Here is a 27,099-nt window from a genome sequence, read left to right as displayed (position 1 = left end):
GAGGGGCGGGATGGTGGTGCGGGAATAGACAATAAATTAAATGGAAAATATTACTTGGATTTGAATATTCAGAGCACTTAAACAGTTCAATTTGAAAGATTTCCAAATCCTTTCCAAATTCATGTGATAGTTTAAGATTTTAAATTTGAACTTGTCTGTTTAATTTGTTGTTTAAGCTCTCTTTCATAGAATTTACAGTGCAGAAGGAGGCCATTCGGCCCATTGAGTCTGCACCGGCCCTTGGAAAGAGCACCCTACCCAAGGTCCACATCTCCACCCTATCCCCATAACCCAATAACCCCACCCAACACGAAGGTCAATTTTGGATACTAAGGGCAATTTATCATGGCCAATCCACCTAACCTGCACATCTTTGGACTGTGGGAGGAAACCGGAGCACCCGGAGGAAACCCACGCACACACGGGGAGGATATGCAGACTCCGCACAGACAGTGACCCAAGCCGGAATCGAACCTGGGACCCTGGAGCTGTGAAGCAATTGTGCTATCCACAATGCTACCGTGCTGCCCTGTTCATTGTGCAGATTATAGCAGCGTAGAAACACTGCAGAAGGAAGCCATTTGGCCCATCGAGACGGCACGACCCTCTGAGAGCACGCTACCTGAGCCCAATCCCCACACCCTATCAGTGCAACCCAAGGGGCAAGTTAGTATGGCCAACCTACTTAACCTGCACATCTTTGGGCCATGGAAGGAAACCGTAGGAAACCCATGCAGACACGAGAATGTGCAAACTCCACACGCTCACCCCAGGCTTGAATTTAACCTGGGTCCCGAGTGCTAAGGCAGCAGTGCTAGTGCTTTGCTGTGCCACCCAAAGATTGGGGGCGGGATTCTCCCTTCTGGGTACTAAGTCCCCACGCCCGCCGCAAAACGGGCGAGAATCACTCCGGACTTTTTCCTATAAAGTCTGGGGTGATTCTCCGTCGTCAAGGGGGCTGGCAGGGCCCCAGCTTGTGTCCCGCTGCTCTGGCTGCCAGCAGGGCCCTGCACTTACGCCTGCGTGGCCGTGCATGCGCGCGGCGGCCATCTTCGTGCCGGACCCGCGGAACATGGTGGAGCCCTACAGAGGCCCGGCGCGGAGGAACAGAGGACCCCTCCCCGGAATGAGCGCCCGCCAACCGGTAGCCACCTTGGAGGCCCTCTTTCCCCCCCCCCCCCCCAGAGTTGGATGTCCCCGCCCCCCCCGCCACCAGTACGGCCCCCGCAGCCAGAACGCCGAGGTCCTGCCGGGTGGGAACACGTGAACCACGCCGGCAGAACTCGGCGGGTACTCGTCCCGATGAGCGCGGAGAATCGTCGCAGGGGCTGCTTTCAACAGTCCCCGACCAGTGCCACGTCAATCGCGCGAAAGTGCCTGGCAGCAATTCTCCGGTTGCCGGAGAATCACTTGCCGGCGTGGGAGACTATTTTGGGTAATTCTCCGCCCCCGCGCCAAACATGATTTTGGCGTGGCGGGTTGGAGAATCCCGTTCACGGTATTTTTTTCAGGGACAAAATATTTTGTTAGCTGAGTGGTAATTGTCACTTCATATGTGTGCCAAATGTAAAGGAGGGACACCATGAAAGAGCTTTACTAATTGTTCAAATGGAATATGCCACAGAATTGTGACAGGACACAGGAGGCAATTCGGGCCATCACATCTGCACTGGTTCGCTTAGGGTCGCTCTCTTACCATCTCCCCATTTATTTTTATTTTTAATTTAGAGTACCCAATTAATTTTTTCCATTTAATTAAGGGGCAGTTTATCATGGCTAATCCACCGACCCTGCACATCTTTGTGTTTGTGGGGGCGGAACCCACAAAAACACGGAGAATGTGCAAACTCCACGCGGACAGTGACTCGGGGCCGGGATCGAACCTGGGACCTCGGCACCGTGAGACTGCAGTGCTAACCACTGCACCACCGTGCTGCCCGTCTTATCATCTGCCCGTAACCATGCTTTGTTCTTTTTCAGATAATCTAATTCCGTTTTGAATTCCCTGTGATGTACAATGAACCACCTGCATTTAAATGAGTTCCAGTGCAGTTTGTTTTGTCAATTACAGCTGTGATTCATGGTGATAAATTGGTCAAGGATTTGAAGTATTGAACAGTGTTGACTGAGGCTTTGGAATAGAGAGCTGTTTCAGTGAGGAATTGTACAGGAGAGGGCGTAGCTTAGAAATTACTTTAAGTTCTGCCTATAGTGTAATGGCTCATAATGGAGTCTCAACCCAACACTGGCAAGTGAACTCAATTCTATGTTCTCACTAGACCTGCCTGTTTACTAATTATTAAATTGGCACTTCTGATTATAATTTTCGCATTCAAATTCAGTCAAGCTCCTCCTGATTGTCCCCACCTTCATATCAATCGCGTCAATAAAAAGCAGGTTAGCTGTGCATTATTGCTGTGCTCTTTGTGAGGCTTTACTGTGTACAAAGTTGACTGCCACATTTCCAAAATTGTACCTTATCTATTCTTTGGAGAAAGAAAAGTATTTTATTAGCTGTAAAGTTTTTTGGGATGTCCTGAGCTCATGAAAGGTGCTCTATAAATGCAGCTTCTTTCTTTTAAGCACCAACTGTAGCTGAGGGACCAGAGAGGCTGCTTCAATGCTCTGCCACTCTGAAGTTGACCCATAGATGATCCCCCATCCCATGAGTCAGGGAAACATCTGCCTGTGTTCAGCACAGAACAGAAGTAAGTTTGGGGACTCTGCTTCAAAACCACCTGTCACCCTATTGCGGTGAATCAATGGAGTAAGGCACAGCCTGACCAGACAAGACCCAAATTATTAAATTCAGCAAATTTAGAAGGGTTATCTTGTTTGCCAGTTGTACAGCAAACTTTTAGCATGTGTTTAGAAGACGTCTTTGCTCAAGATTGCACATTTTTCAGTAGCTTGGCTGTTCTCTTGGGATTGACTGTAAATGCCCTCAAGCGCACAACCCTTGCAAGAGCAGTCCTCCCCATGATCTGAAGAAAGTGGCACTCAAAATTGTTATTTTGCTGTTAATTTATTGGGTTATATGCTGTGTTCAGATTTTTTTTTCGGTTTGTGGCTGAATAATTTGCTAGATTGAAGAATATCAACTGGATGGAATTCTTTATCCCTGTGTTTTATTTTGAAGCTTTATAAATACAATCCTCCCTTTATTCCCTATTAGCCTTCAACTGAATCAGATGGTAGAGATAATGTGATGGCCAGATTAACACTGCACTTTCTTAAAAGAAAACACGACATCTACAGATTTGATCCTCTAACTGACAGGAGGGATTAATTTTTCAGGCGGATATATTTTGATAATGCCAGACCCTTTAAGATTGTCGGGTTTAAACCGTCAAATTGCAGATTGTTAAATTTTGTGTAGTGAATGTAGTAAACCCGCTTTCCCCTTTTCTGATCTTCTCTGGAGGCTGGTCCACATGGGCCTATTGTACAATGTGAGGGAGCTTATTTTTTGTTTTTCTTCCAGTGTCTCATCTTTTTAGGTTTACATTCTTCAGTCCAAAGGCTTAAGCGGTGGGAGGGGACCCCCCACTTGCACTCCTTGACCTGTGGAAGAAACTTGTGTTTATATTGTGCCTTTGTGACCTCAGGACATCCCAAAGCATTTTATAGCCAGTGTAGTCACTGTAGTGTACACAATGAATGCTTTTCTTTTTCTTTCCAACACCGCTCAAACACGGCTGGAATCAATGTCCTGAAGGTTGAATCCGCACCTTCAGCTGTCATGACTTAGAGCCACTATTCTGCAATGCTGGTTTGTTTTATGTCCATGTGCAGCAGGTTGCAAATATATCTGTTCTGTGAGTACAGCTCTTTACGTCTGGTGCACAGTGAATTTGTGCAACACCTATTTTTAAAAATTTCTTAGACTGCTGCTCTTCCCAGTAGTACAGGTGAAGCAACTCTGCTTAATCCACATACGGATTTATGTACTGAGCCTGGATTATGATTCCTGGTCTTGGCACAAAAAAGATATTGCCGTTCTTTTTAAAAAGATCACAAATCAAATAAACTATATTGATTGCAAGGCTCTCTTTTGAATTGAAATGTCATTTGTTAATCTTGTGAAGTACAAACTGGCTACAACAATTGGCAGATGTCCCTCAGTGACAGAAGGAGATCTAATAGAGTAATGAATCATAGCATCTGTTATTGGGATTTAGAAAGCTTAAGGTAGATTGTCCCGTATTTCTAGAGCGGAGTGGAGGAAGGGATCAGGGGGACAGTGTGGAGTAGACTGTATTTAATATATGTGTGAACTGTTGCAGTATATGTAGTGTAGGTACACTCACAGGGCTATTAGAGAGGAGCGAATTTTGAGTCGGCAACAGCGAAGAATCAGTGGTATACTTAGAACATAAGAACTAGGAACAGGAGTAGGCCATCTGGCCCCTCGAGCCTGCTCCGCCATTTAATGAGATCATGGCTGATCTTTGTGGACTCAGCTCCACTCTCCGGCCCGTACACCATATCCCCGAATCCCTTTATTCTTTAGAAAGGCATCTATCTTTTTCTTTAAAACGTTTAAAGAAGGAGCCTCAACTGCTTCACTGGGCAAGGAATTCCAGAGATTCACAACCCTTTGGGTGAAGAAGTTCCTCCTACACTCCGTCCTAAATCTACCTCCCCTTATTTTGAGGCCATGCCCCCGAGTTCTGCTTTCCCCGACCAGTGGAAACAACCTGCCCGCATCTATCCTATCTATTCCCTTCATAATTTTATATGTCTCAATAAGATCCCCCCCGCATCCTTCTAAACTCCAATGAGTACAGTCCCAGTCTACTCAACCTCTCGTCATAATCTAATCCCCTCAACTCTGGGATCAACCTAGTGAATCTCCCTTCAGTGCCACTATGTCCTTTCTCAGGTAAGGAGACCAAAACTGAACACAATACTCCAGATGCGGCCTCACCAATACCCTATACAATTGCAGCATAACCTCACTAGTCTTGAACTCCATCCCTCTAGCAATGAAAGACAAAACTCAATTAGCCTTCTTAATCACCCGTTGCACCTGCACACCAACTTTTTGCGACTCGTGCACCAGCACACCCAGGTCCCTCTGCACAGCAGCATGTTTTAACATCTTACCGTTTAAATAATAATCCATTCTGCTGTTATTCCTCCCAAAATGGATAGCCTCACACTTGGCAACATTGAATTCCATCTGCCAGACCCTAGCCCATTCACCTAACCTATCCAAATCCTTCTGCAGACTTCCGGTATCCTCTGCACTTTTTGCTTTACCACTCATCTTAGTGTCGTCTGCAAACTTTGACACATTGCACTTGGTCCCCAACTCCAAATCGTCTATGTAAATTGTGAACAACTGCGGGCCCAACACTGATCCTTGAGGGACCCCACTAGTTACAGGTTGCCAACCAGAGAAACACCCATTTATCCCCACTCTCTGCTTTCTGTTAGTTAACCAATCCTCTACCCATGCTACCACTTTACCCTCAATGCCATGCATCTTTAGTTTATGCAGCAACCTTTTGTGTGGCACCTTGTCAAAAGCTTTCTGGAAATCCAGATATACCACATCCATTGGTTCCCCGTTATCTACTGCACTGGTAACGTCCTCAAAAAATTCTACCAAATTAGTCCGACACGACCTACCCTTTGTGAACCCATGCTGCGTCTGCCCAATGGGACAATTTCCCTCCAGGTGCCCCGCTATTTCCTCCTTAATGATAGATTCCAGCATTTTCCCTACAACCGAAGTTAAGCTTACCGGCCTATAATTACCCGCTTTCTGCCGACCTCCTTTTTTAAACAGTGGTGTCACGTTTGCTACTTTCCAATCCTCTGGGACCACCCCAGAGTCTAGTGAATTTTGATAAATTATCACTAGTGCGTTTACAATTTCCCTAGCCATCTCTTTTAACACTCTCGGATGCATCCCATCAGGGCCAGGAGACTGGTCTACCTTTAGCCCCATTAGCTTGCCCAATCACTGCCTTAGTGATTACAATCATCTCAAGGTCCTCACCTATCATATCTTTATTTCCATCAGTCACTGGCATGTTATTTGTGTCCTCCACTGTGAAGACTGACCCCAAAAACCTGTTCAGCTCCTCAGCCATTTCCCCGTCTCCTATTATTAAATCTCCCTTCTCATCTTCCAAAGGACCAATATTTACCTTAGCCACTCTTTTTTGTCTTCTATATTTGTAGAAGCTTTTACTATCTGCTTTTATGTTCTGAGCCAGTTTACTTTCATAGTCTACCTTACTCTTCTTTATGGCTTTTTTAGTAGCTTTCTGTTGTCCCCTAAAGACTTCCCAGTCCTCTAGTCTCCCACTAATTTTTGCCACTTTGTATGTTTTTTCCTTCAATTTGATACTCTCCCTCACCTCCTTAGATATCCATGGTCGAGTTTTCCCCTTTCTACCGTCTTTTTTGTCGGTATGAACCTTTCTGAACACTGTGAAAGATCGCTCGGAAGGTTCTCCACTGTTCCTCAACTGCTTCACCATGAAGTCTTTGCTCCCAGTCTACCTTAGCTAGTTCTTCTCTCATCCCATTGTAATCGCCTTTGTTTAAGCACAAAACACTAGTGTTTGATTTTACCTTATCATCCTCCAACTGTATTTTAAATTCCACCATATTGTGGTCGCCCCTTCCAAGAGGATCCCGAACTATGAGATCATTAATCAATCCTGCCTCATTACACAGGACCAGATCTAGGACCGCTTGTTCCCTTGTAGGTTCCATTACATACTGTTCCAGGAAATTATCCCGGGCACATTCTATAAACTCCTCCTCAAGGCTGCCTTTACCAACCTGGTTAAAACAATCGATATGCAGATTAAAATCTCCCATGATAACCGCTGTACCATTTCTACATGCATCCGTTATTTCTTTGCTTATTGCCTGCCCTACCATCCTGTTACTATTTGGTGGCCTATAGACTGCTCCTATCAGTGACCTTTTCGCCTTACTATTCCTGATTTCCACCCAAATTGATTCAACCTTGTCCTCCATAGCACCAATATCATCCCTTCCTATTGCCCGGATGCCATCCTTAAACAACAAAGCTACACCACCGCCCTTACCGTCTATTCTATCCTTTCGTATAGTCTGATACCCTTGGATATTTAACTCCCAGTCGTGACCATCTTTTAACCATGTTTCAGTAATGGCCACTAAATCATAGTCATTCACGATGATTTGCGCCATCAATTCATTCACCTCATTCCGTATACTACGAGCATTCAGGTAAAGTACACTTATGCTGTTTTTTATGTCTTTGTTATGAATCCTAACACCTTGATCAGTAACTTTTCGCAATTTATTTTTCCTCTTGCCCTTTCTCCTAATTTTCCTTGTCTTTGAACCCATATCTCTACATAACCTGTCACGTAACCAGTTGCTTTGCTCTCCATTAACCATTATACTGTCCATAGCTTTACATTTTCCTTCCCCCCCCCCCCCCAACTTACTAGTTTAAAGTCCTTGTGACCAACCTATTTATCCTATTCGCTAGAACACTGGTCCCAGAATGGTTCAGGTGAAGACCGTCCCAACGGTACAGGTCCCTCCTGCCCCAGTACTGATGCCAATGCCCCATGAAATGGAATCCCTCTTTCCCGCACCACTCCTTTAGCCACGTGTTAACTTCCCTACTTTTCTCAACCCTATGCCAATTGGCACGTGGCTCGGGTAGTAATCCAGAGATTATAACCCTGGAGGACCTGTTCTTTAATTTAGTTCCTAGTGTTTGATAATCCCCAAACAGGTCCTCTTTCCTAGTCTTACCTATGTGGACCACAACAACTGGACCCTCCCCCTCCCTCTCCAAAATCCTTTCAAGCCGATCAGAGATGTCCCTCACCCTGGCACCGGGCAGGCAACATACCATGCGGGACTCTCGATCGGGCTTACAAAGGATGCCATCAATCCCCCTAATTATAGAATCCCCTACAACTACCACTTGTCTTTTTGCTCCCCCCTCTTGAATGGCTTCCTGTACCATGGTGCAGTGGTCAGTCAACGCATCCTCCCTACAGCCCTCTTCCTCATCCACACAGGGAGCAAGTACCTCATACCTGTTGGACAAGGTCAAGGGCTGAGGCTCCTCAACTCCTAAACTCAGGATCCCCCTACCAGCCTCCCTTGCAGTCACACCACTCTGTCCCTGACCACTGTCCGAATTAACAGTACTTATTCTACCGGGTGTGACTGCCTCCTGAAACAAAGCGTCCAGGTAATGTTCCCCCTCCCTGATGTGCCGCAGTGTGTGCAGCTCGGTCTCCAGCTCATCAATTCTGAGCCGAAGTTTCTCGAGCAGCCAACACTTGCTGCAGATGTGGTCACTGACGGTCTCAATGGGATCCACCAGTTCCATCATCATACAGCAACAGCACATCACCTGTCCAGCCATATTCAACTAGTTAATTAATTTAAATATATTTTTTAAAATTTCCTTTATAGAACCTCAAGGATAAACCCGAACACCAACAAAAACTCAACCCTCTCTCACCACTCACCTGAATTCAGTCACTCACCTAAACTCAGATGCACTCTGTTCCAATCAGCACTCCTTGTCTAAAGGCACTCCTGCCACACCTTTTGTGCACTCGCCTCTCCCAGCACTGTCCCGGCTCTCTCCTCCCGCGCTTTTTAAATCTCCCGGCTCTTCAATTCAGGACAACATACCGCTTGATCGGGAACTTGCAGATGGTGGCACTTGTTCTTAGCGGTAGTGGCCATGGGTTTTGAACCTTTGAGTTGCTGCAGTGCATCTTATAGATGGTACGCACTGCTGCTACTCTGTGTCAGTGGTGAAGGGAGTAAATTGTGAAGGCGATGGGGTGGGATGCAAATCAAGCAGGCTCCTTTGCCCTGGATGGTATCAAGCTTCTTGAGCGTTGTTGGAGTTGCACTCATCCATGTAAATGGAGCGTATTCCATCACACTCCTAACTTGTGCTTTGTAGTTGGTAGACAAACATTGGAGAGTCAGGAAGTGAGTTACTCGCTGCAGATTTTCCAGCCTCTACTTGCACTTTTATTTATATGGCTAGTCCAGTTCAGTTTCTGCTAACTTGCAGGATGATGTGGGCAAATCAGCGATGGTATAGCCATTGAACGTCAAGGGGTGATAGTTAGATTCTTTCTTTTTGGAGATGATCATTGCCTGGCATTTTTGTGGCACAAATGTTACTTGTCGCTTACCAGCCAAAGCTTGAATATTGTCCCGGTCTAGCTACATATGGACATTCAGTATCTAAAGAGTCGTGAATAATGCTGAAAATTGTGCATTCATCAGCGAACATCCTCAATTCTGACTTTATGATGGAGTTGAAGGTAATTGATAAAGTGAATGAAGATGGTTGGGCCGACGGCACTACTCTTAGGAACACCCGCAGCGGTAAGTGGTTGACCTCCAACAACCACAACCATCTTCCTTTGTGCTCAACATTACTCCGACCAGGGCAGCATTTTCCCCCGATTGCCAATGACCCCTGTCCTCCTAGGGGTCCTTGATGCCACATTCTGTCAAATGTTGCCTTCATATCAAGAGCAATCACATTTTTTTATTCTCCTTTTTCACATTTTCTCCCAAATTTACGCCCAAAAATAAACAATAATCCATAACGAATGTAATGTCTATTACCATATCAATAACAACGGTCCCATCCTCCCACCAAACCCCCAAACATTAACCCGCATGTTAACATAAACAAATGACAAAGAGGAATCAGAAATCGCCCATAGTCACCATTCATAAGGGTTACAGTGTTATGTTATCATTGTTCATCACATGGTTCTCCTGAACTGTAAGTTGCACAGTAATTAAACGCTAACCACAATTAAATTGAAAGCTTTGTTAACACAAAATTTAAGTTTGTCAAATGATCATGCCCTGATCATGTTTTGATCTTCAGCTCATAGGAATATTTGGTCTAATGAATAATTTTTTTCTTATTTATTTGAAAGCTATTCCCTGGTCAACAGCCAGTAGTGAAGTTACTGGAAACACTGCAGGAGTGGTTAGTGAGCCTTCCATTGGATAAAATCCCATATGATGCAATCCTAGATTTGGTGAATAACAAAATGAGGGTAAGTATCTTGCTTGCCAGAGAAGCCATGATCTGATATTCACCAATATTAAAGAGGAGAATGTTTTTCTTTTGATCAATTTCTCCAAAACGAATTCTGCAGATAGCACACGTATCGCAGAAAGTTCTTCTGTTAATCAGATAACTGGATTTATTTCCTGTCGTGCTGTGACAATATTTCTGCATGTTATAAAGCTTCATTTAATCTTCTCACTTCCTATTTATTTATCGCTGAGGTTTCAATAAGAACACCATCTCCTGATAATTCTTATTTCGCTCTCCGGAAATACTTGCACACAGACAAACTGTTTCTACTTAGCTTGTGATTCTCATTGTAAGAATTATTTTTGATCAAAGTCCACGTGATGACTTTGGGGGGTGGACAATTTTTCCAGTGGGCATATACAGTCATATTGCCATGATGACAGGGGTTCAGAGGGCAATTTGTCCTTCCTTCTGTGTGTCTTGGTGCAGTGTGTATGTTGCTGGATTCTCAAAAGGTCCTGGGTCAAGAATACCAAAGTTACCCTTGCACTCCTGAGTGGAGGAAAATCTTGATTTAATTTTTATGGAAGCCCCCAACTTAAGCATCGACAATGCGTGATCCCTGAAAAGCACTATTTTCTGCATTCCTTAAAACTTCAGGTCTGTAATTTTGTTGCGTAATTTATAGTTTTGTTTCATTATTCACTTTGTAGTTGAGGTCACGCTGAATCTTGAGCCTCTGAGATTTGCATCAGCCACATGAATGGCTGGTATGAAATTAAGTTATGCAGTGCTGTTCTGAATTGCAGGGCAACACGGTGGCGCAGTGATTAGCACTGTTCCCTCACGGCGCTCCCGGCTGGATCCCGGCCCCGGGTCACTGTCCGTGTGGAGTTTGCACATTTTCCCCGTGTCTGCGTGGGTCTCACCCCCACAACCCAAAAAGATGTGCAGGGTAGGTGAATCGGCCATGCTAAATTGCCCCTTAATTGGGAAAAAAGAGAATTGGGTACTCTAAATTGATGTAAAAAAATTAGATATTGTCAACATATTTTTTAAAAATGTATTGTTTCATGGCATCACTGTAAGGCCAGCCTTTGATGCCTATACCTTGATCTGAATGACTTACTAGGCCACTTCAGTGTGCAGTTAAGAGGCAACCCATGTTATTGTGAGTCTGGAGTCATCTGTAGGCCAGACCAGGTAAGGGTGGCAAATTTCCTTCTCTAAAGGACACTGGTAACCAAATAGATTTTTTCAGCAATTAATGCTGGTTTCATAGTTGCCAACATGAAGATTAGCTTTCAATTCTGGATTTTATTCATTGAATTTAAATTTCACCAGAGGCTGTGGTAGTGCAGTCATAAGTGATCTGGAAAATATATCATTAGGATAGCCACTCTTACTTGCAAATATGTCTTATCCCCAAGCGATCATTTTGATTTTGCGAGACAATCCTGCATTATGAACTTCTCAGAATTACTGGCAATGCATTTCCATAATCAGCCTCCAGGAAGCAGACCTGTAATGAATGGGGCAGTGTAAATGTTGGCTTTCAGAAGAGATCAACGAGTTGTTCACAGTGAAAAAGTCTGCAATCAACTACTTTTCTTGGGGGATTCAATTTGAGCAGGAATCCTGTAACTTCAAAGAGAATTTCAAAGCTAGCCAATGTTTTTTTTTAATTAACTACTGAAATGGGTACTTCTAAAACCCTTAATAAGCTAAAATGTGATGGAACATTGACTAGCTCTGCTCTGTAATGTTTTGCTGACTGGCTGATTACCTGAGTTTTTTTAAAGTATTTTTTTCCTCTGGTCTGCCAGCTACCATCATTCCCTAATCCCATTGTGATTTTTGTGTTTGCAAACAAAATGCTCCTGGTATTTTAAGTGAAATTTACCACCTGATAATTGGTGTTTGTCTTCTGGGATTGCTGCCATCTTAAAGCATTTATTGCAGAGTGTTCAAATGTGACATTCACATGCTCTTCGACTCCAGAGCTGGCATAATCTGGATATAAAAGGCTGTCATCAGTAAAAAGCGAGCATTAGGTCCCGACCGACTTATTAATGTTTCTTGGGGAAGGAAAAGATCATCTTTCTCCAGTTTGATTTATTAGTGACTCCAGGCCACACTAATGGGTGGTATCTTCCCGCCGAAGCTGACCCCTAACACAGGTTTCCCAGCAGTGGGATAGGCGAACCATGTAAAACGGAAAATCCTGCCGGCAGCCAGTGACTGTCCATCTCTGCTATGCTAAAACACATCCCAAGGGGAGCTGGAAAATTCCGGCCAATGTGTTTGCCTCTTAACTACTCTGAAGTAGCTGAACTAGCCATTCAATTGCATCAAACCATTGTAGTGGTTCAAGAATGCAACCCACCTCTGTGCAGTTATGCCAGCCACCTCCACATTTTGAGTGAATTTTTTCACCGTTTATTGGGAATCAATTATCAAATGGCTATGAAGGATTCAGTCTGGGAGTCACAGATTACCAAAAAAGGGATTCAAGCAGGTTGTTTTAAGCCATTTATCACGAGCCAATGGATTAAATATTTCATGAGCTAAATAGACAGAAAAAAATCTGCAACCCATAATAGGTGAGAATAATCCACAGCTCCTGGAGATGATGGTCTGCAGAGCTGATGGCCATTGTCCTTTGCTCATGGTCTTCTTGAGCTAGCCAGGTTATTAAGCTGGAACCTCGGGAAACCTTTTTCCATCCAAAGTGTTTTTTCCAAGCTGTAGTCCATTATTTCTCGGGGGTTTGAGGGTGCCGCATGCCAATGATTTACTCAATTATCCAATTAGCAAGGGGCAGATTCCCAGGGTAGATCTGACCTATTTCCACTGCTAGCCCATGTGGTTGTCTTGTGGCACATCTCCTGCTTGGATGTCTTGTTATCCTAATTTAGGCAGATGGTTTAGATATGGAACATCAGGCTTAAGTCTGCTATGTGATCATCATGTACTAGGTAGAGATAACATTTGTCTCTGTCATTGTCGACCCGGCAGACTGCTATTAAATCTTTATAGTAATGGAAAAAGAAAGGGAGAATTATTTCGATAATATTCAGTTCATTTTTGACATTATACGAAGACACCCAAGACTAGGGCGCGGTCAACTCCAGCCCTACAGCAAAAAAAACAGAGGGAAAGAGAAGAGTAAAATAATACGTAAATAATTGTTTCAGATAGTTGTGACTAGCACAATTTTTCCTTCAAACCAGACTTTGGGTCGAGATTTCTGCTTTACAGTCTGTAATGGTTTTTCACCGTAGATTCATTCAGGTTTCTGCAGTTTCAGAAATACAGCAGCTTTTCTGAAGAAAGCACGAGAGAGAGAGAGAGCAGGTCCTTTCCCCTCAGTGTCCAGGGACCTGACTCTGCTTTCCTTGGGTCTCCCGAAATCATCCCACTCGGGCAAAATCCAATCACCACCTGTTACCGGGCAGAATATGGCGTGTTGGCCAATTTATTGGCCAGCAACCAATCAAACCGAGTTCCACCCCATTTCTCGGCTACCGGAAAGTCTGGGTTTTGCTGTTCAAAGTTATCGAGTGTTCCCTGTTGTAATTGTCAATTTCCTTGTTTCCCCAACTCAACTTAAAGATATATATTTACCCATTCAGCACCCATGGATCAAAATGATAACTAAAAATAAAGAAAGGTGGGGGGGGAGGAAAGGGAATCAACAGAAAGGTCCCTCAGGATATTGTTTAATCAGTGCAGCTTGGATATCTTATTCAGATATGTTCAGATATTTTCTATGTTTATCATTCTCTTGCAGATATCTGGAATGTTTCTTACAAATCGTATAGAGTGGGTCGGCTGCCAGGGCAGTCAGCCTCAGTACAGAGGTTACCCATGCTCACTTTGGACACTCTTCCATACCTTGATGGTACATGCTGTGACACGTCCTGAAATGCAAATTCTTCCTGGTAAACTATTTCATTTCAAACCAACTTTATCTTCTGTAACCCAAAATGATTTACTCTGCCTGAAAAATTAACGATGCAAATGACCAGAAGACGTAAACATTAAGTATGGAACTCTCCTGTCTCCACGATGGGTTTGGTGCCGGGTGGGAACGGAGAGTCTGGAGTTGGATATCTGCCAGCAAACAAACACTTCACAATCCTCCCAATGGCAGGACAATCTTCCACACAGGTGGTGTGAATTTCATTTGTATCTCATGAATGCTCATTAACCCCAGATACCCGGACACACCCTACTGAACAGACTGCTGGAGCCAGACTTGTTAGGGAACGGTAAATATGGTGACATATATGGATGACTGTTAGAAGAGGTGTGTGCCCCACTGGACGAGGCGTGAGAAAAATGGGAGGAGGAGCTGTTCATGGAGATAGGGGGAGGACTCTGGGTAAAAGCTTGGAGCTGGACGTGGAGATAGGGGGAGGACTCCGGATCGAAGCTCTGCACTGCGTCAATTCCACCTCGTGTGCAGAGCTGAGCCTAACGCAGCTAAAGGTAGTGCACAGGGCGCACCTAAACAGGACACACATGAGTGGGTTCTTCTCGGAGGTGAAGGACAAGTGCAAGCGACGTCAGGGGAGTCTGGCCAACCACACCCACGTGACTCTGGACTTGCCCCAAGCTCATTGGGTTTTGGACCACATTTGAGGCCATGTCCAGAATAGTGGGGATAAAGATGGAGCCATGCCCCTCAGTGGCGGTTTTCGGGGTATCGGAACATCCAAAGCTCTTTATGGAAGGGGCCGACGCACTGGTTTTCGCCTTCCTGATTTCCTGGTGGAGACTAATGCTTGGATGGAGGTCGATAGCACCTCCCAGAGCTTCGGAATAGCGGAGTTCCTGAAGCTAGAAAAAATAAAATTTGCAATTAGGAGATCAGATGAAGAATTTCAGCATACGTGCAAACAATTCACTAGTCTCTTTGAAGACCTATTCTTGACCAACAATTAGTGGGGGGAGGGGGAGCAGGGAGGGAGAAAGGAGGGGGGAGGGGGAGAGGAGGGAGGAACCAGAGAGGGAGGGAGCACTATCACCACAGAGTAAACGGGGAAATCTGCCCACACTATTTTTGTTTTATTTCATTAGTTTATTCTGGGGGCTTTTCTCCTATGTTCTTTGTATGTGCGTGATAACACAAATATAAATTTTGACCACTTGTATAGCAAAGCGAGGTAAATTATTTACAACCTCGGTTAGGAGGGATGCAGTTATAAGTTGGAACGATATGAAGCAAAGACTCACCTGAAAATGGAAACCCCAATAAAAACATTTTAAAAAAAACATGGTGACGCAGTGGTTAGCATTACTGCGTCACAGTGCCGAGGTCCCAGGTCCGATCCCGGCTCTGGGTCACTGTCCGTGTAGTTTGTCAGGCATGACCTACCTGTCATGAATCCATGTTGGCTCTCCCTGTCTAACTGAAAATTTTCGAGGTGAGGCAAACTGGTCTGTAATTCCCTGGTTTTCCTCTTTCACCCTTCTTAAAAAGCAGTGTGACATGAGCAATTTTCCAATCCAGAAAAATTTTGAGATACGTTTGACAAAGCTCACCTGCCATAATGCTGCGCTGTGCACCACTTTGCTGGGGCAGACCGGTTCCTGCCCTCAAGCTCCATGTCAAGCTGGTCTTAATGGACAGCACTGTGATATTTGGATTGGATTTGTTTATTGTCACGTGTACAGACGTACAGTGAAAAGTATTTTTCTGCGAGCAGCTCAAGCAGATCATCTTAGTACAATAAAAGAAAAGAAAAAGAAAATACTTAATAGGGCAAAGCAAGGTACACAATCTAAATACATAAATACCGGCATCAAGTGAAGCATACAGGAGTGCAGTATTAATCAGGTCAGTCCATAAGAGGATCATTTAGGAGTTTGGTAACAGCGGGGAAGAAGCTGTTTTTGAATCTGTTTGTACGTGTTCTCAGACTTTTGTATCTCCTGTCTGATGGAAGACGTTGGAAGAGTGAGTAAGCCTGGTCGGAGAGGTCTTTGATTATGCTGCCCGCATAATCTAATGCCCAGCAGATAAAAGCTGACTCTTTCCAACTTTTCCTCATCAGAGAGGTATTCATGCAGCAGACCTTCTCTGAACTGCTCCCAACACATTTACAAATTTACAACTCCTTAAATAATGAGACCAATACTGTGCACAGTACTCCAGATGCGATCTCACTAATGCCCAATATAACTGGAGCATAAGCTTCCAACTTCTGTATTTAGCTTCTCTCGCAATAAATGATAATGTTCCATTCGCTGTTCTAATAATTTGCTGTACTTGCCTACTTTCCTTTTCTGATTCATGCACCGATCTGGTCCTTCAGGGAAAGAAGTCTGCCGTCCTTACCCAGTCTGGCCTACATGTGACTGCCAATCCACAGCAATGTGGTTGACCCTTAACTGCCCTGTGAAATGTGCCGCTAAGACCTAGGGGAATTGGGGATGGGCAATAAATTCTGGCCCAGCCAGCGATGCACCCTTTCCTGGTGATTGTAATTTTTCGAAGTTCCACCCTCCTTTCCATTTCCTGATAACTATTCCTGTAACTAATGCTAATGATTAATGCTAACCGTGTCATTTCTACTTCAGTTTAAACTGACCATATCTATTCACTATCTACCCTGTGAGTTGATCTTCCTCCTCCCTTAATGACTAAATCCTTGTCTTCAGTATCCTTTCGTTATGTACTACAGTATAAAACAAGACATTTTAGGAAGCTCTATCCCTAGTTTAATTTTTGGTTTGTGGTCAGTTGGCTGATCACAGCAGGGTGCCTGAGATAATCTCTGTTCTCCTTCCTCTGAAAAAGAAGGTTGATTTCTTCCTGATGCAGTGAGCCCTGCTGGAAGATCAAGGGTGGGTGACCAGATTGTGTTTAGCGTGTGGTAGGTACTGAGCCAATACTTGCAAGCAAAGGATGATCAGTTTGAGGAGACTGCATAATACCTGTGCAACTGTACCTCAATGAATCGTTTCATTCATGAGAGGTGGAGAGAAAATCAGGAAATTACAGCTTATTCTTTTGCTCACTTGCACCAGCTGGTCTTTTATATTTGTACTCCAATGAATCTGATTGTCAGTTACTCTTAATGTACTATTTGAAGAATTAGGTCAGCTAAGACAGCTGGATTATGTGTAGAAATGTGTGCTCCTTATTTGCCAATATTGACCAGTGTAACCAGTGGAGATCCTTTAATCCTGCACTGCAGGTAGGTGGGTTGTTTGTCCACTTTAAAGATTAGGATAAATTAAATTTCAGAAATTGGGATGGTAGTAGCAAGGTCAGGAGGATTAAATGTTTTAAAAAGTGTGTTTTAATCATTTATAGCTTCACTTCTACCAAGTACAAATAAAATGAAATGCCATTTTTATGCTGTAAAACGTCGGTTGATGTATTATAACTTGCAATGTTCAGATTCTGTAATGTGCGTTATGCCATTTATTTGCACAGACACACTTTTTTAAGTTGCAAACGTTTTGACTATCTTTACATGGCCCATCTCTGAATCTTCCCTTTCTGGACTTTTATCTCTACCTGCTCCCTGCTGAGATTTTCCAATTCTTCCTATTTCTCCATAATAGATTTTCACCGTATCTGCTCGATAAGACCCACAATTATGTTTTTTTACATCCCGTAGCCGTTAGATTCAAACAAAGCAGGTGAGCATTTCCACTAATTCCAGCTGGCACAATCAGTTGGAAAGATCGTGTTCTTGATGCTAATGGGTAAATCAAAGGGCTGCAAAGCTACTGTTCACTCCTCAGCCAAGTGCTACAAGAGTGAATTTTACCTGTAAGCAATTTAACCAGCAAATGGGCCTGCTTTAACATCAAAATAAGTTAAGCCAACAAATGAGTAAGCTCCTTGCAATTCAATGTTTATACCAGATGAGGGAGCTAATAAATTCAGTGCCAAAGAGAGGATTTGAACCTGAGACCGAAGCTCTTGGAAAGTAGAAGGATTTGAGATAATTTCTTTCTTGCTTTGAAACAGTTTATCATGAGTCTTTATTTTGGAAGGACATGCATTTACGTAGTCCTTTTCACAAGCATTTCACATCTCCAAACAAAATTGGTAACTTTGTTAATTAGAACTTTATATAGAAAATTGCTTAATGGTGTTGCAGTTTGTGTCTTCCTTTATCCTTTACATGAAACAAACTGTTTATTTTCACTGTTGTAATATTTCTTGAGAATTCTATTCTCCTTGATTGACCATTGGATGGGCCGTGGAGCATGTTTTACTAAAGGGCCTGGGATGCTGCATGAATTGAAGGCCCAGGCTTCTCGGAAGAAAATCTCTGACCACAATGGCATTTCGGTCACACAAAATGCATAATTAAGATTAATCAGTTTTTGATATGGTCTCACTCTGCCTCAGACTTTCACCAGTGCTCCAGTGAAGTTTGACTGATCCCAGATGGCTGCGGAAGTAGCAGGATCCAGCGTAGAACATAGAACATAGAAAATACAGCACAGAACAGGCCCTTCGGCCCACTATGTTGTGCCGAACCTTTGTCCTAGATTAATCATAGATTATCATTGAATTTACAGTGCAGAAGGAGGCCATTCGGCCCTTTGAGTCTGCACCGGCTCTTGGAAAGAGCACCCGACCCAAACTCAACACCTCCACCCAACACCAAGTGCAATTTGGACATTAAGGGCAATTTATCATTGGCCAATTCACCTAACCCGCACATCTTTGGACTGTGGGAGGAAACCGGAGCACCCGGAGGAAACCCACGCAGACACGGGGAGGACGTGCAGACTCCGCACAGACAATGACCCAAGCCGGAATCGAACCTGGGACCATGGAGCTGTGAAGCAATTGTGCTATCCACAATGCTACCGTGCTGCCCTTAAGAACAAATAAATCTACACTATATCATTTTACCGTAATCCATGTACCTATCCAATAGCTGCTTGAAGGTCCCTAATGTTTCTGACTCAACTACTTCCACAGGCAGTGCATTCCATGCCCCCACTACTCTCTGGGTAAAGAACCTACCTCTGATATCCCTCCTATATCTTTCACCTTAAATTTATGTCCCCTTGTAATGGTGTGTTCCACCCGGGGAAAAAGTCTCTGACCTTCTACTCTATCTATTCCCCTGATCATCTTATAAACCTCTATCAAGTCGCCCCTCATCCTTCTCCGCTTTAATGAGAAAAGGCCTAGCACCCTCAACCTTTCCTCGTAAGACCTACTCTCAATTCCAGGCAACATCCTGGTAAATCTTCTTTGCACCTTTTCCAGAGCTTCCACATCCTTCCTAAAATGAGGCGACCAGAACTGTACACAGTACTCCAAATGTGGCCTTACCAAAGTTTTGTACAGCTGCATCATCACCTCACGGCTCTTAAATTCAATCCCTCTGTTAATGAACGCGAGCACACCATGGGCCTTCTTCACAGCTCTATCCACGAGTGGCAACTTTCAAAGATGTATGAACATAGACCCCAAGATCTCTCTGCTCCTCCACATTGCCAAGAACTCTACCGTTAACCCTGTATTCCGCATTCATATTTGTCCTTCCAAAATGGACAACCTCACACTTTTCAGGGTTAAACTCCATCTGCCACTTCTCAGCCCAGCTCTGCATCCTATCTATGTCTCTTTGCAGCCGACAACAGCCCTCCTTACTATCCACAACTCCACCAATCTTCGTATCGTCTGCAAATTTACTGACCCACCCTTCAACTCCCTCATCCAAGTCATTAATGAAAATCACAAATAGCAGAGGACCCAGAACTGATCCCTGCGGTACGCCACTGGTAACTGGGATCCAGGCTGAATATTTGCCATCCACCACCACTCTCTGACTTCTATCGGTTAGCCAATTTGTTATCCAACTGGCCAAATTTCCCACTATCCCATGCCTCCTTACTTTCTGCATAAGCCTACCATGGGGAACTTTATCAAATGCCTTACTAAAATCCATGTACACTACATCCACTGCTTTACCTTCATCCACATGCTTGGTCACCTCCTCAAAGAATTCAATAAGATTTGTAAGGCAAGACCTACCCCTCACAAATCCGTGCTGACTATCCCTAATCAAGCAGTGTCTTTCCAGATGCTCAGAAATCCTATCCTTCAGTACCCTTTCCATTACTTTGCCTACCACCGAAGTAAGACTAACTGGCCTGTAATTCCCAGGGTTATCCCTAGTTCCTTTTTTGAACAGGGGCACGACATTCGCCACTCTCCAATCCCCTGGTACCACCCCTGTTGACAGTGAGGACGAAAAGATAATTGACAACGGCTCTGCAATTTCATCTCTTGCTTCCCATAGAATCCTTGGATATATCCCGTCAGGCCCGGGGGACTTGTCTATCCTCAAGTTTTTCAAAATGCCCAACACATCTTCCTTCCTGACAAGTATTTCCTCGAGCTTACCAATCTGTTTAACACTGTCCTCTCCAACAATATCGCCCCTCTCATTTGTAAATACAGAAGAAAAGTACTCGTTCAAGACCTCTCCTATCTCTTCAGACTCAATACACAATCTCCCGCTACTGTCCTTGATCGGACCTACATTCGCTCTAGTCATTCTCATATTTCTCACATATGTGTAAAAGGCCTTGGGGTTTTCCTTGATCCTACCCGCCGTAGCTGAAGAATCAATGTGAAAGAGGCCGAATGGTCGAGAGCTGGGCTGGGTGGCTAATTGCAGGGCAAGTACCTAGAATGACACAAGCAAAACCAGCAAGAAAATGTGTTTGTGTTAATATATTTGGCTGTCTTGGAAAGGAAAGATTAAAACTGCAGTAAGAAGTAGGTGATTAATGGTGGGAACACTGAAAAGCAATATGTAAGCATAATCATTTTAATGGCTGTTGTTGCTTGCCCATTAAAAATACGAGAGCCAGGCATTGCTAAGTCTTGAGTAGAGACCAAATTAAAACACTAAGTAACGTGGCAGTGGGCATTGCATCGATTAGTGAGAAAATTAATACTGCATGTTATAGAATTTTCTATTTTACCAGATAATCTCAGGTTTTGATGTAAAAGTGCCTGTAGGTGTGTCTGTTTCTCGTATTCAATTTTTTTCATCATCTTTGCAAATTTTCAATTTTGTTCAGTATGATTTATATCGTGGCCATTAAATACCTCCAGTACCTCTATTCACCATGATTGGCACTGCTGCCTCACAGGGGCAGGAACCCGGGTTCAATTCCGGCCTTGGATGACTGTCTGTGTGGAGTTTACACTTTCTTCCTGTGTCTGTGTGAGTTTCCTCCGGGTGCTCTGGTTTCCCCTCTCTGTCCAAAGATGTGCCGGTTAGGTAGGTGGATTGTCCATGCTAAAATTGTCCCTTCGTGTCCAGGGATGTGCAGGTTAGGTGAGGTTATCGGGTTACGTGGATTGGGCAGGGAAGTGAGCCTATCTGGGGTCCTCTTTCAGAGGGTCTCTGTAGTCTCAATGGGGTGAATGACCTTCTTCACTCTAATGATTCTATAAATCCTGAGTGTGCTAATAGCCACACTAACAACTAATTTAAGACAATCCGTCAAACTCCTAACATAGCTCATTTGCACTTGCTAGAAACAATATACATTCATATTCAGGGGCAAATTCTCTGCAAACAAAAGAAGCATGTTCAGACCGTGCACCTTTTTTGAATTACCTGGGAGCTTGGGGAGTCTGATGTTCCCTATTGCTTTCTCCATAGCAACACAGTCAATCAGAGTCAACTTGCCAATCTATTAACACCCTCCTCCTGTGATCATTAGAAATTTGACATTCTTGCATTTGTCCTGGTAAGTGCAAGACTAAAAGCTTCAGCAACACACCTTCCTTTTCAGCAATACCTGTTAGTTGTTGCGAGTTGCAGTGGTAAAGCATTAATTTCTAACGGAGGTGTCTTTTTTTGAGGAGTAAAGTACTTGCATTGCTGCTTTTAAGGCAAGAAGGAAAGTTGAGCATAACTCTCATCTGTGGGGTGTCCAGTATTTATTGTGTGGTACTTGTCAGGATAAATGGGCTCATGAAGCTGTCCAATGTACTTTGGGAGGGAAAATGGAATGGGAGATAATGTGAGACGGAACTGCTGTGTAGTGTACAGCCTTTTCTTCCTGGTAAACTTTACTTTGTTTCTGTTTAGGTTTTGACAACAGCCCTCAAATGGTTGTACAGGCAATCAGGAGATACATTCATCATTTCTTCGGCTGCAGAGAGTGTGCGCAGCACTTTGAGGAGATGGCAAAAGAATCAATGGATAAAGTGGCCACATTGGATGATGCCATTCTCTGGCTATGGAGAAAGCACAATGACGTGAACAGCAGACTGGCAGGTAATTTAAAGTTTACGTCCTCAGAATGTTTAACGGTAACCAGTGACTGGGTGTTTACAAATCAGAAATAAATGGAATGTGTGGATTCTGAGATTCCAGTACTGGAGTAACTAGCTCCCACATTATTTTTTTTTTTAAAGTTTAGCGTCTATGCAGCATTCTTCATGATCGCCCATTGATGTCCCAACGTGTTTACACTTAATTTAATCGGCTCGAGGACGGCATGGTGGCGCAGTGGTTAGCACTGCTGCCTCTTGGTGCCAAGGACTATGGTTCGATCCTGGCGCCAGGCTACTGTCTGTGTTAAATTTGCACGTTCTCCCCGTGTCTGTGTGGGTCTCACCCCCACAACCCAAAGATGTGCAGCGTCTTGGCCACACTAAACTGCCCCTTAATTAGGAAAAAAAAGAATTGGGTGATAAAAAATGAATAGACTCCATGTAGTCACTGTTTGAGCATAGAAAATGCAGTAGTGTGTTTGCAGAAAACACGGTCCCACAGACAGCAGTGTGAGAACGATCAGATCATTGCTTTTAGTAGCGTTGGTTGAAGGATAAATATTGGCCAGGTCACTGTGGGAAACATACCTGTCCTTCATAAATAGTGCCGTGACTTCCGGGTGCGGCGATGACCAGCTGAGTCGCACGTTTCGGCAGCTCCCTGTGAAACGGACTTCTGGGCCCTTGATAGGAGCCCTAACGGCAATTTTGACGGCTAAAAACACTGTGCGGTAAACCAGAAGGGAATCCCCCCTGGATACGGATGGAAAAAGGGGGAGAGAGTGGCCAGATTGCATTGGATCCTTTAGAACAGCGGCAAGGAAGGCAAGCAAAAACCAAGATGGCGTCGGAAGGTGGCAGTTTAATATGGGGCCCTGAACAACAAGAGTTCTTGAAATGCTGTGTGGAAGAGATCAAAAAGGAAATGAAGAAAGAGCTGTTGGCCCCGATACTACAGGCGATCGAAGGGCTAAAGGAGGAACAAAAGACCCAGGAGCGGGAGCTTCGGGTTGTGAAGGCAAAGGCAGCCGAGAATGAGGACGATATACAGGGCCTGGTGGTGAAGACGGAGACGCAGGAGGCACATCAGAAACGATGTGTGGAAAGGTTGGAGGCACTGGAAAACAACGCAAGGAGGAACAACCTGAGGATTCTTGGTCTTCCTGAAGGTGTGGAGGGAGCGGACGTCGGGGCATATGTGAGCACGATGCTGCACTCGTTAATGGGAGCGGAGGCCCCGGCGGGTCAGTTGGAGGTGGAGGGAGCATACCGAGTGATGGCGCGAGGACCGAGAGCAGGAGAAATTCCCAGAGCCATAGTGGTGAGATTCCTCCGTTTTAAGGATAGAGAAATGGTCCTTAGATGGGCGAAGAAAACTCGGAGCAGTAAATGGGAGAATGCGGTGATCCGCGTTTATCAAGACTGGAGTGCGGAGGTGGCGAGAAGGAGGGCGAGCTTTAATCGGGCCAAGGCGGTGCTTCATAAAAAGAAGATAAAATTTGGAATGCTGCAACCGGCAAGACTGTGGGTCACATATCGAGGGAGGCACCACTACTTTGAGACGGCGGATGAAGCGTGGACTTTTATTGTGGAAGAAAAATTGGAATGAGCGGGTTATTAAAAAGAACGTTCGAACAAAGTGGTGGGGCGAATGTGGGGGGCAAAGAGGGGTTTTATGTACTAATCCTGCGATGTGGTAACTTTTCTCTCTCCCACAGGTGGTGATGGGGGGAGGTGGAGGAGATGGGGCGTTGGCCATTGGGGGCGGGGCCAAGGGAGAAGCGCGGGCTTGGTTCCCGCGCTATGATAATCATGGCGGGAATAGAGAAGCAGGAAGGAGGGGGCGTCGCACGGTGCGAGCCGAGGTCACGGGGGGAAGCCGAGGTCAGCCAGAGTTTGCTGACTTCTGGGAGCAACATGGGGGGAGTAATTACCCTAGCGGGGGGGGGGGGTGGGAGGGGGGAATTACTGGGTTGCTGCTGCTGGGGAGAGGGGGGAGCTGGTATGGGAGAGGATGGGCGGGGGGGCACCGCCTGGGGGAGATACAGCTGCGTGGGAACCGGGTGAGGAGCTGGAAAAAGGTGATGGCTAATCGACAAGGGGGGGGGGTAGGAAGCCCCCCAACTCAGCTGATCACGTGGAACGTGAGAGGGCTGAACGGGCCGATAAAGAGGGCACGGGTACTCGCACACCTTAAGAAACTTAAGGCAGATGTGGTTATGTTACAGGAAACGCACCTGAAACTGATAGACCAGGTTAGGCGACGCAATGGATGGGTGGGGCAGGTGTTCCATTCGGGGCTAGATGCGAAAAACAGGGGGGTGGCTATATTAGTGGGGAAGCGGGTAATGTTCGAGGCAAAGACTATAGTGACGGATAACGGGGGCAGATACGTGATGGTGAGTGGCAAACTACAGGGGGAGACGGTGGTTTTGGTAAACGTATATGCCCCGAACTGGGATGATGCCAATTTTATGAGGCGGATGCTAGGACGCATTCCGGACCTAGAGATGGGAAAGCTGATAATGGGGGGAGATTTTAATACGGTGTTGGAACCAGGGCTGGATAGGTCGAAGTCCAGGACTGGAAGGAGGCCGGCAGCAGCCAAGGTACTTAAAGATTTTATGGAGCAGATGGGAGGTGTAGACCCGTGGAGATTTAGCAGACCTAGGAGTAAGGAGTTCTCGTTTTTCTCCTATGTCCATAAAGTCTACTCGCGAATAGACTTTTTTGTGCTGGGTAGGGCATTGATCCCGAAGGTGAGGGGAACGGAGTATACGGCTATAGCCATTTCGGATCACGCTCCACACTGGGTGGACTTGGAGATAGGGGAGGAAACAGGAGGGCGCCCACCCTGGAGAATGGACATGGGACTAATGGCAGATGAGGGGGTGTGTCTAAGGGTGAGGCGGTGCATTGAAAAGTACTTGGAACTCAATGATAATGGGGAGGTCCAGGTGGGAGTGGTCTGGGAGGCGTTGAAGGCGGTGGTTAGAGGGGAGCTGATATCAATAAGGGCACATAAAGGGAAGCAGGAGAGTAAGGAATGGGAGCGGTTGCTGCAAGAACTTTTGAGGGTGGACAGACAATATGCGGAAGCACCGGAGGAGGGACTGTACAGGGAAAGGCAAAGGCTACATGTAGAATTTGACTTGCTGACTACAGGCACTGCAGAGGCACAATGGAGGAAGGCACAGGGTGTACAGTACGAATATGGGGAGAAGGCGAGCAGGGTGCTGGCACACCAATTGAGGAAAAGGGGAGCAGCGAGGGAAATAGGGGGAGTGAGGGATGAGGAAGGAGAGATGGAGCGGGGAGCGGAGAGAGTGAATGGAGTGTTCAAGACATTTTATAAAAAATTATATGAAGCTCAACCCCCGGATGGGAGGGAGAGAATGATGGGCTTCTTGGATCGGCTGGAATTTCCCAAGGTGGAAGAGCAGGAAAGGGTGGGACTGGGAGCACAGATCGAGGTAGAAGAAGTGGTGAAAGGAATTAGGAGCATGCAGGCGGGAAAGGCCCCGGGACCGGATGGATTCCCAGTCGAATTCTATAGAAAATATGTGGACTTGCTCGCCCCGGTACTGACGAGGACCTTTAATGAGGCAAAGGAAAGGGGACAACTGCCCCCGACTATGTCTGAAGCAACGATATCGCTTCTCTTAAAGAAGGAAAAGGACCCGCTACAATGCGGGTCCTATAGACCTATTTCCCTCCTAAATGTAGATGCCAAGGTCCTGGCCAAGGTAATGGCAATGAGAATAGAGGAATGTGTCCCGGGGGTGGTCCACGAGGACCAAACTGGGTTTGTGAAGGGGAGACAGCTGAACACAAATATACGGAGGTTGTTAGGGGTAATGATGATGGCCCCACCAGAGGGAGAAACGGAGATAGTAGTGGCGATGGATGCCGAGAAAGCATTTGATAGAGTGGAGTGGGATTATTTGTGGGAGGTGTTGAGGAGATTTGGTTTTGGAGAGGGGTATGTTAGATGGGTGCAGCTGTTGTATAGGGCCCCAGTGGCGAGCGTGGTCACGAATGGATGGGGATCTGCATATTTTCGGCTCCATAGAGGGACAAGGCAGGGATGCCCTCTGTCCCCATTATTGTTTGCACTGGCGATTGAGCCCCTGGCGATAGGGGTTCCAAGAAGTGGAGGGGAGTACTTAGGGGAGGAGAAGAGCACCGGGTATCTTTGTATGCAGACGATTTGCTACTATACGTGGCGGACCCGGCGGAGGGGATGCCAGAAATAATGCGGATACTTGGGGAGTTTGGGGATTTTTCAGGGTATAAATTGAACATGGGGAAAAGTGAGTTGTTTGTGGTGCATCCAGGGGAGCAGAGTAGAGAAATAGAGGACCTACCGTTGAGGAAGGTAACAAGGGACTTTCGTTACCTGGGGATCCAGATAGCTAAGAATTGGGGCACATTGCATAGGTTAAATTTAACGCGGTTGGTGCAACAGATGGAGGAGGATTTCAAGAGATGGGATATGGTATCCCTGTCAATGGCAGGGAGGGTGCAGGCGGTTAAGATGGTGGTCCTCCCGAGATTCCTCTTTGTGTTTCAGTGCCTCCCGGTGGTGATCACGAAGGCTTTTTTTAAAAGGATTGAAAAGAGTATCATGGGTTTTGTGTGGGCCGGGAAGACCCCGAGAGTGAGGAAGGGATTCTTACAGCGTAGCAGGGATAGGGGGGGGCTGGCACTACCGAGCCTAAGTGAGTATTATTGG

The 27,099-nt window shown here is 45.3% G+C and overlaps 1 protein-coding gene across 2 annotated transcripts in view; it reads left to right on the top strand.

Annotated features, from left to right (window-relative positions):
• The window catches only part of qsox2 (quiescin Q6 sulfhydryl oxidase 2), a 106,077-nt gene that overhangs the window by 59,944 nt on the left and 19,034 nt on the right, over positions 1–27,099 (top strand). For both annotated transcript variants that reach the window (XM_072488741.1, XM_072488740.1), the window contains 3 exons: positions 9,963–10,085; positions 13,863–14,013; positions 22,177–22,365. In XM_072488741.1, the coding sequence (XP_072344842.1) occupies positions 9,963–10,085; positions 13,863–14,013; positions 22,177–22,365 (463 nt within the window). The remainder of the gene's footprint in view (positions 1–9,962; positions 10,086–13,862; positions 14,014–22,176; positions 22,366–27,099) is intronic.

This window comes from Scyliorhinus torazame, chromosome 22, assembly GCF_047496885.1.
Source record: "Scyliorhinus torazame isolate Kashiwa2021f chromosome 22, sScyTor2.1, whole genome shotgun sequence".
NCBI classification, from domain to species: Eukaryota; Metazoa; Chordata; class Chondrichthyes; order Carcharhiniformes; family Scyliorhinidae; genus Scyliorhinus; species Scyliorhinus torazame.
This window is presented reverse-complemented; position numbering and strand designations above follow the sequence as displayed.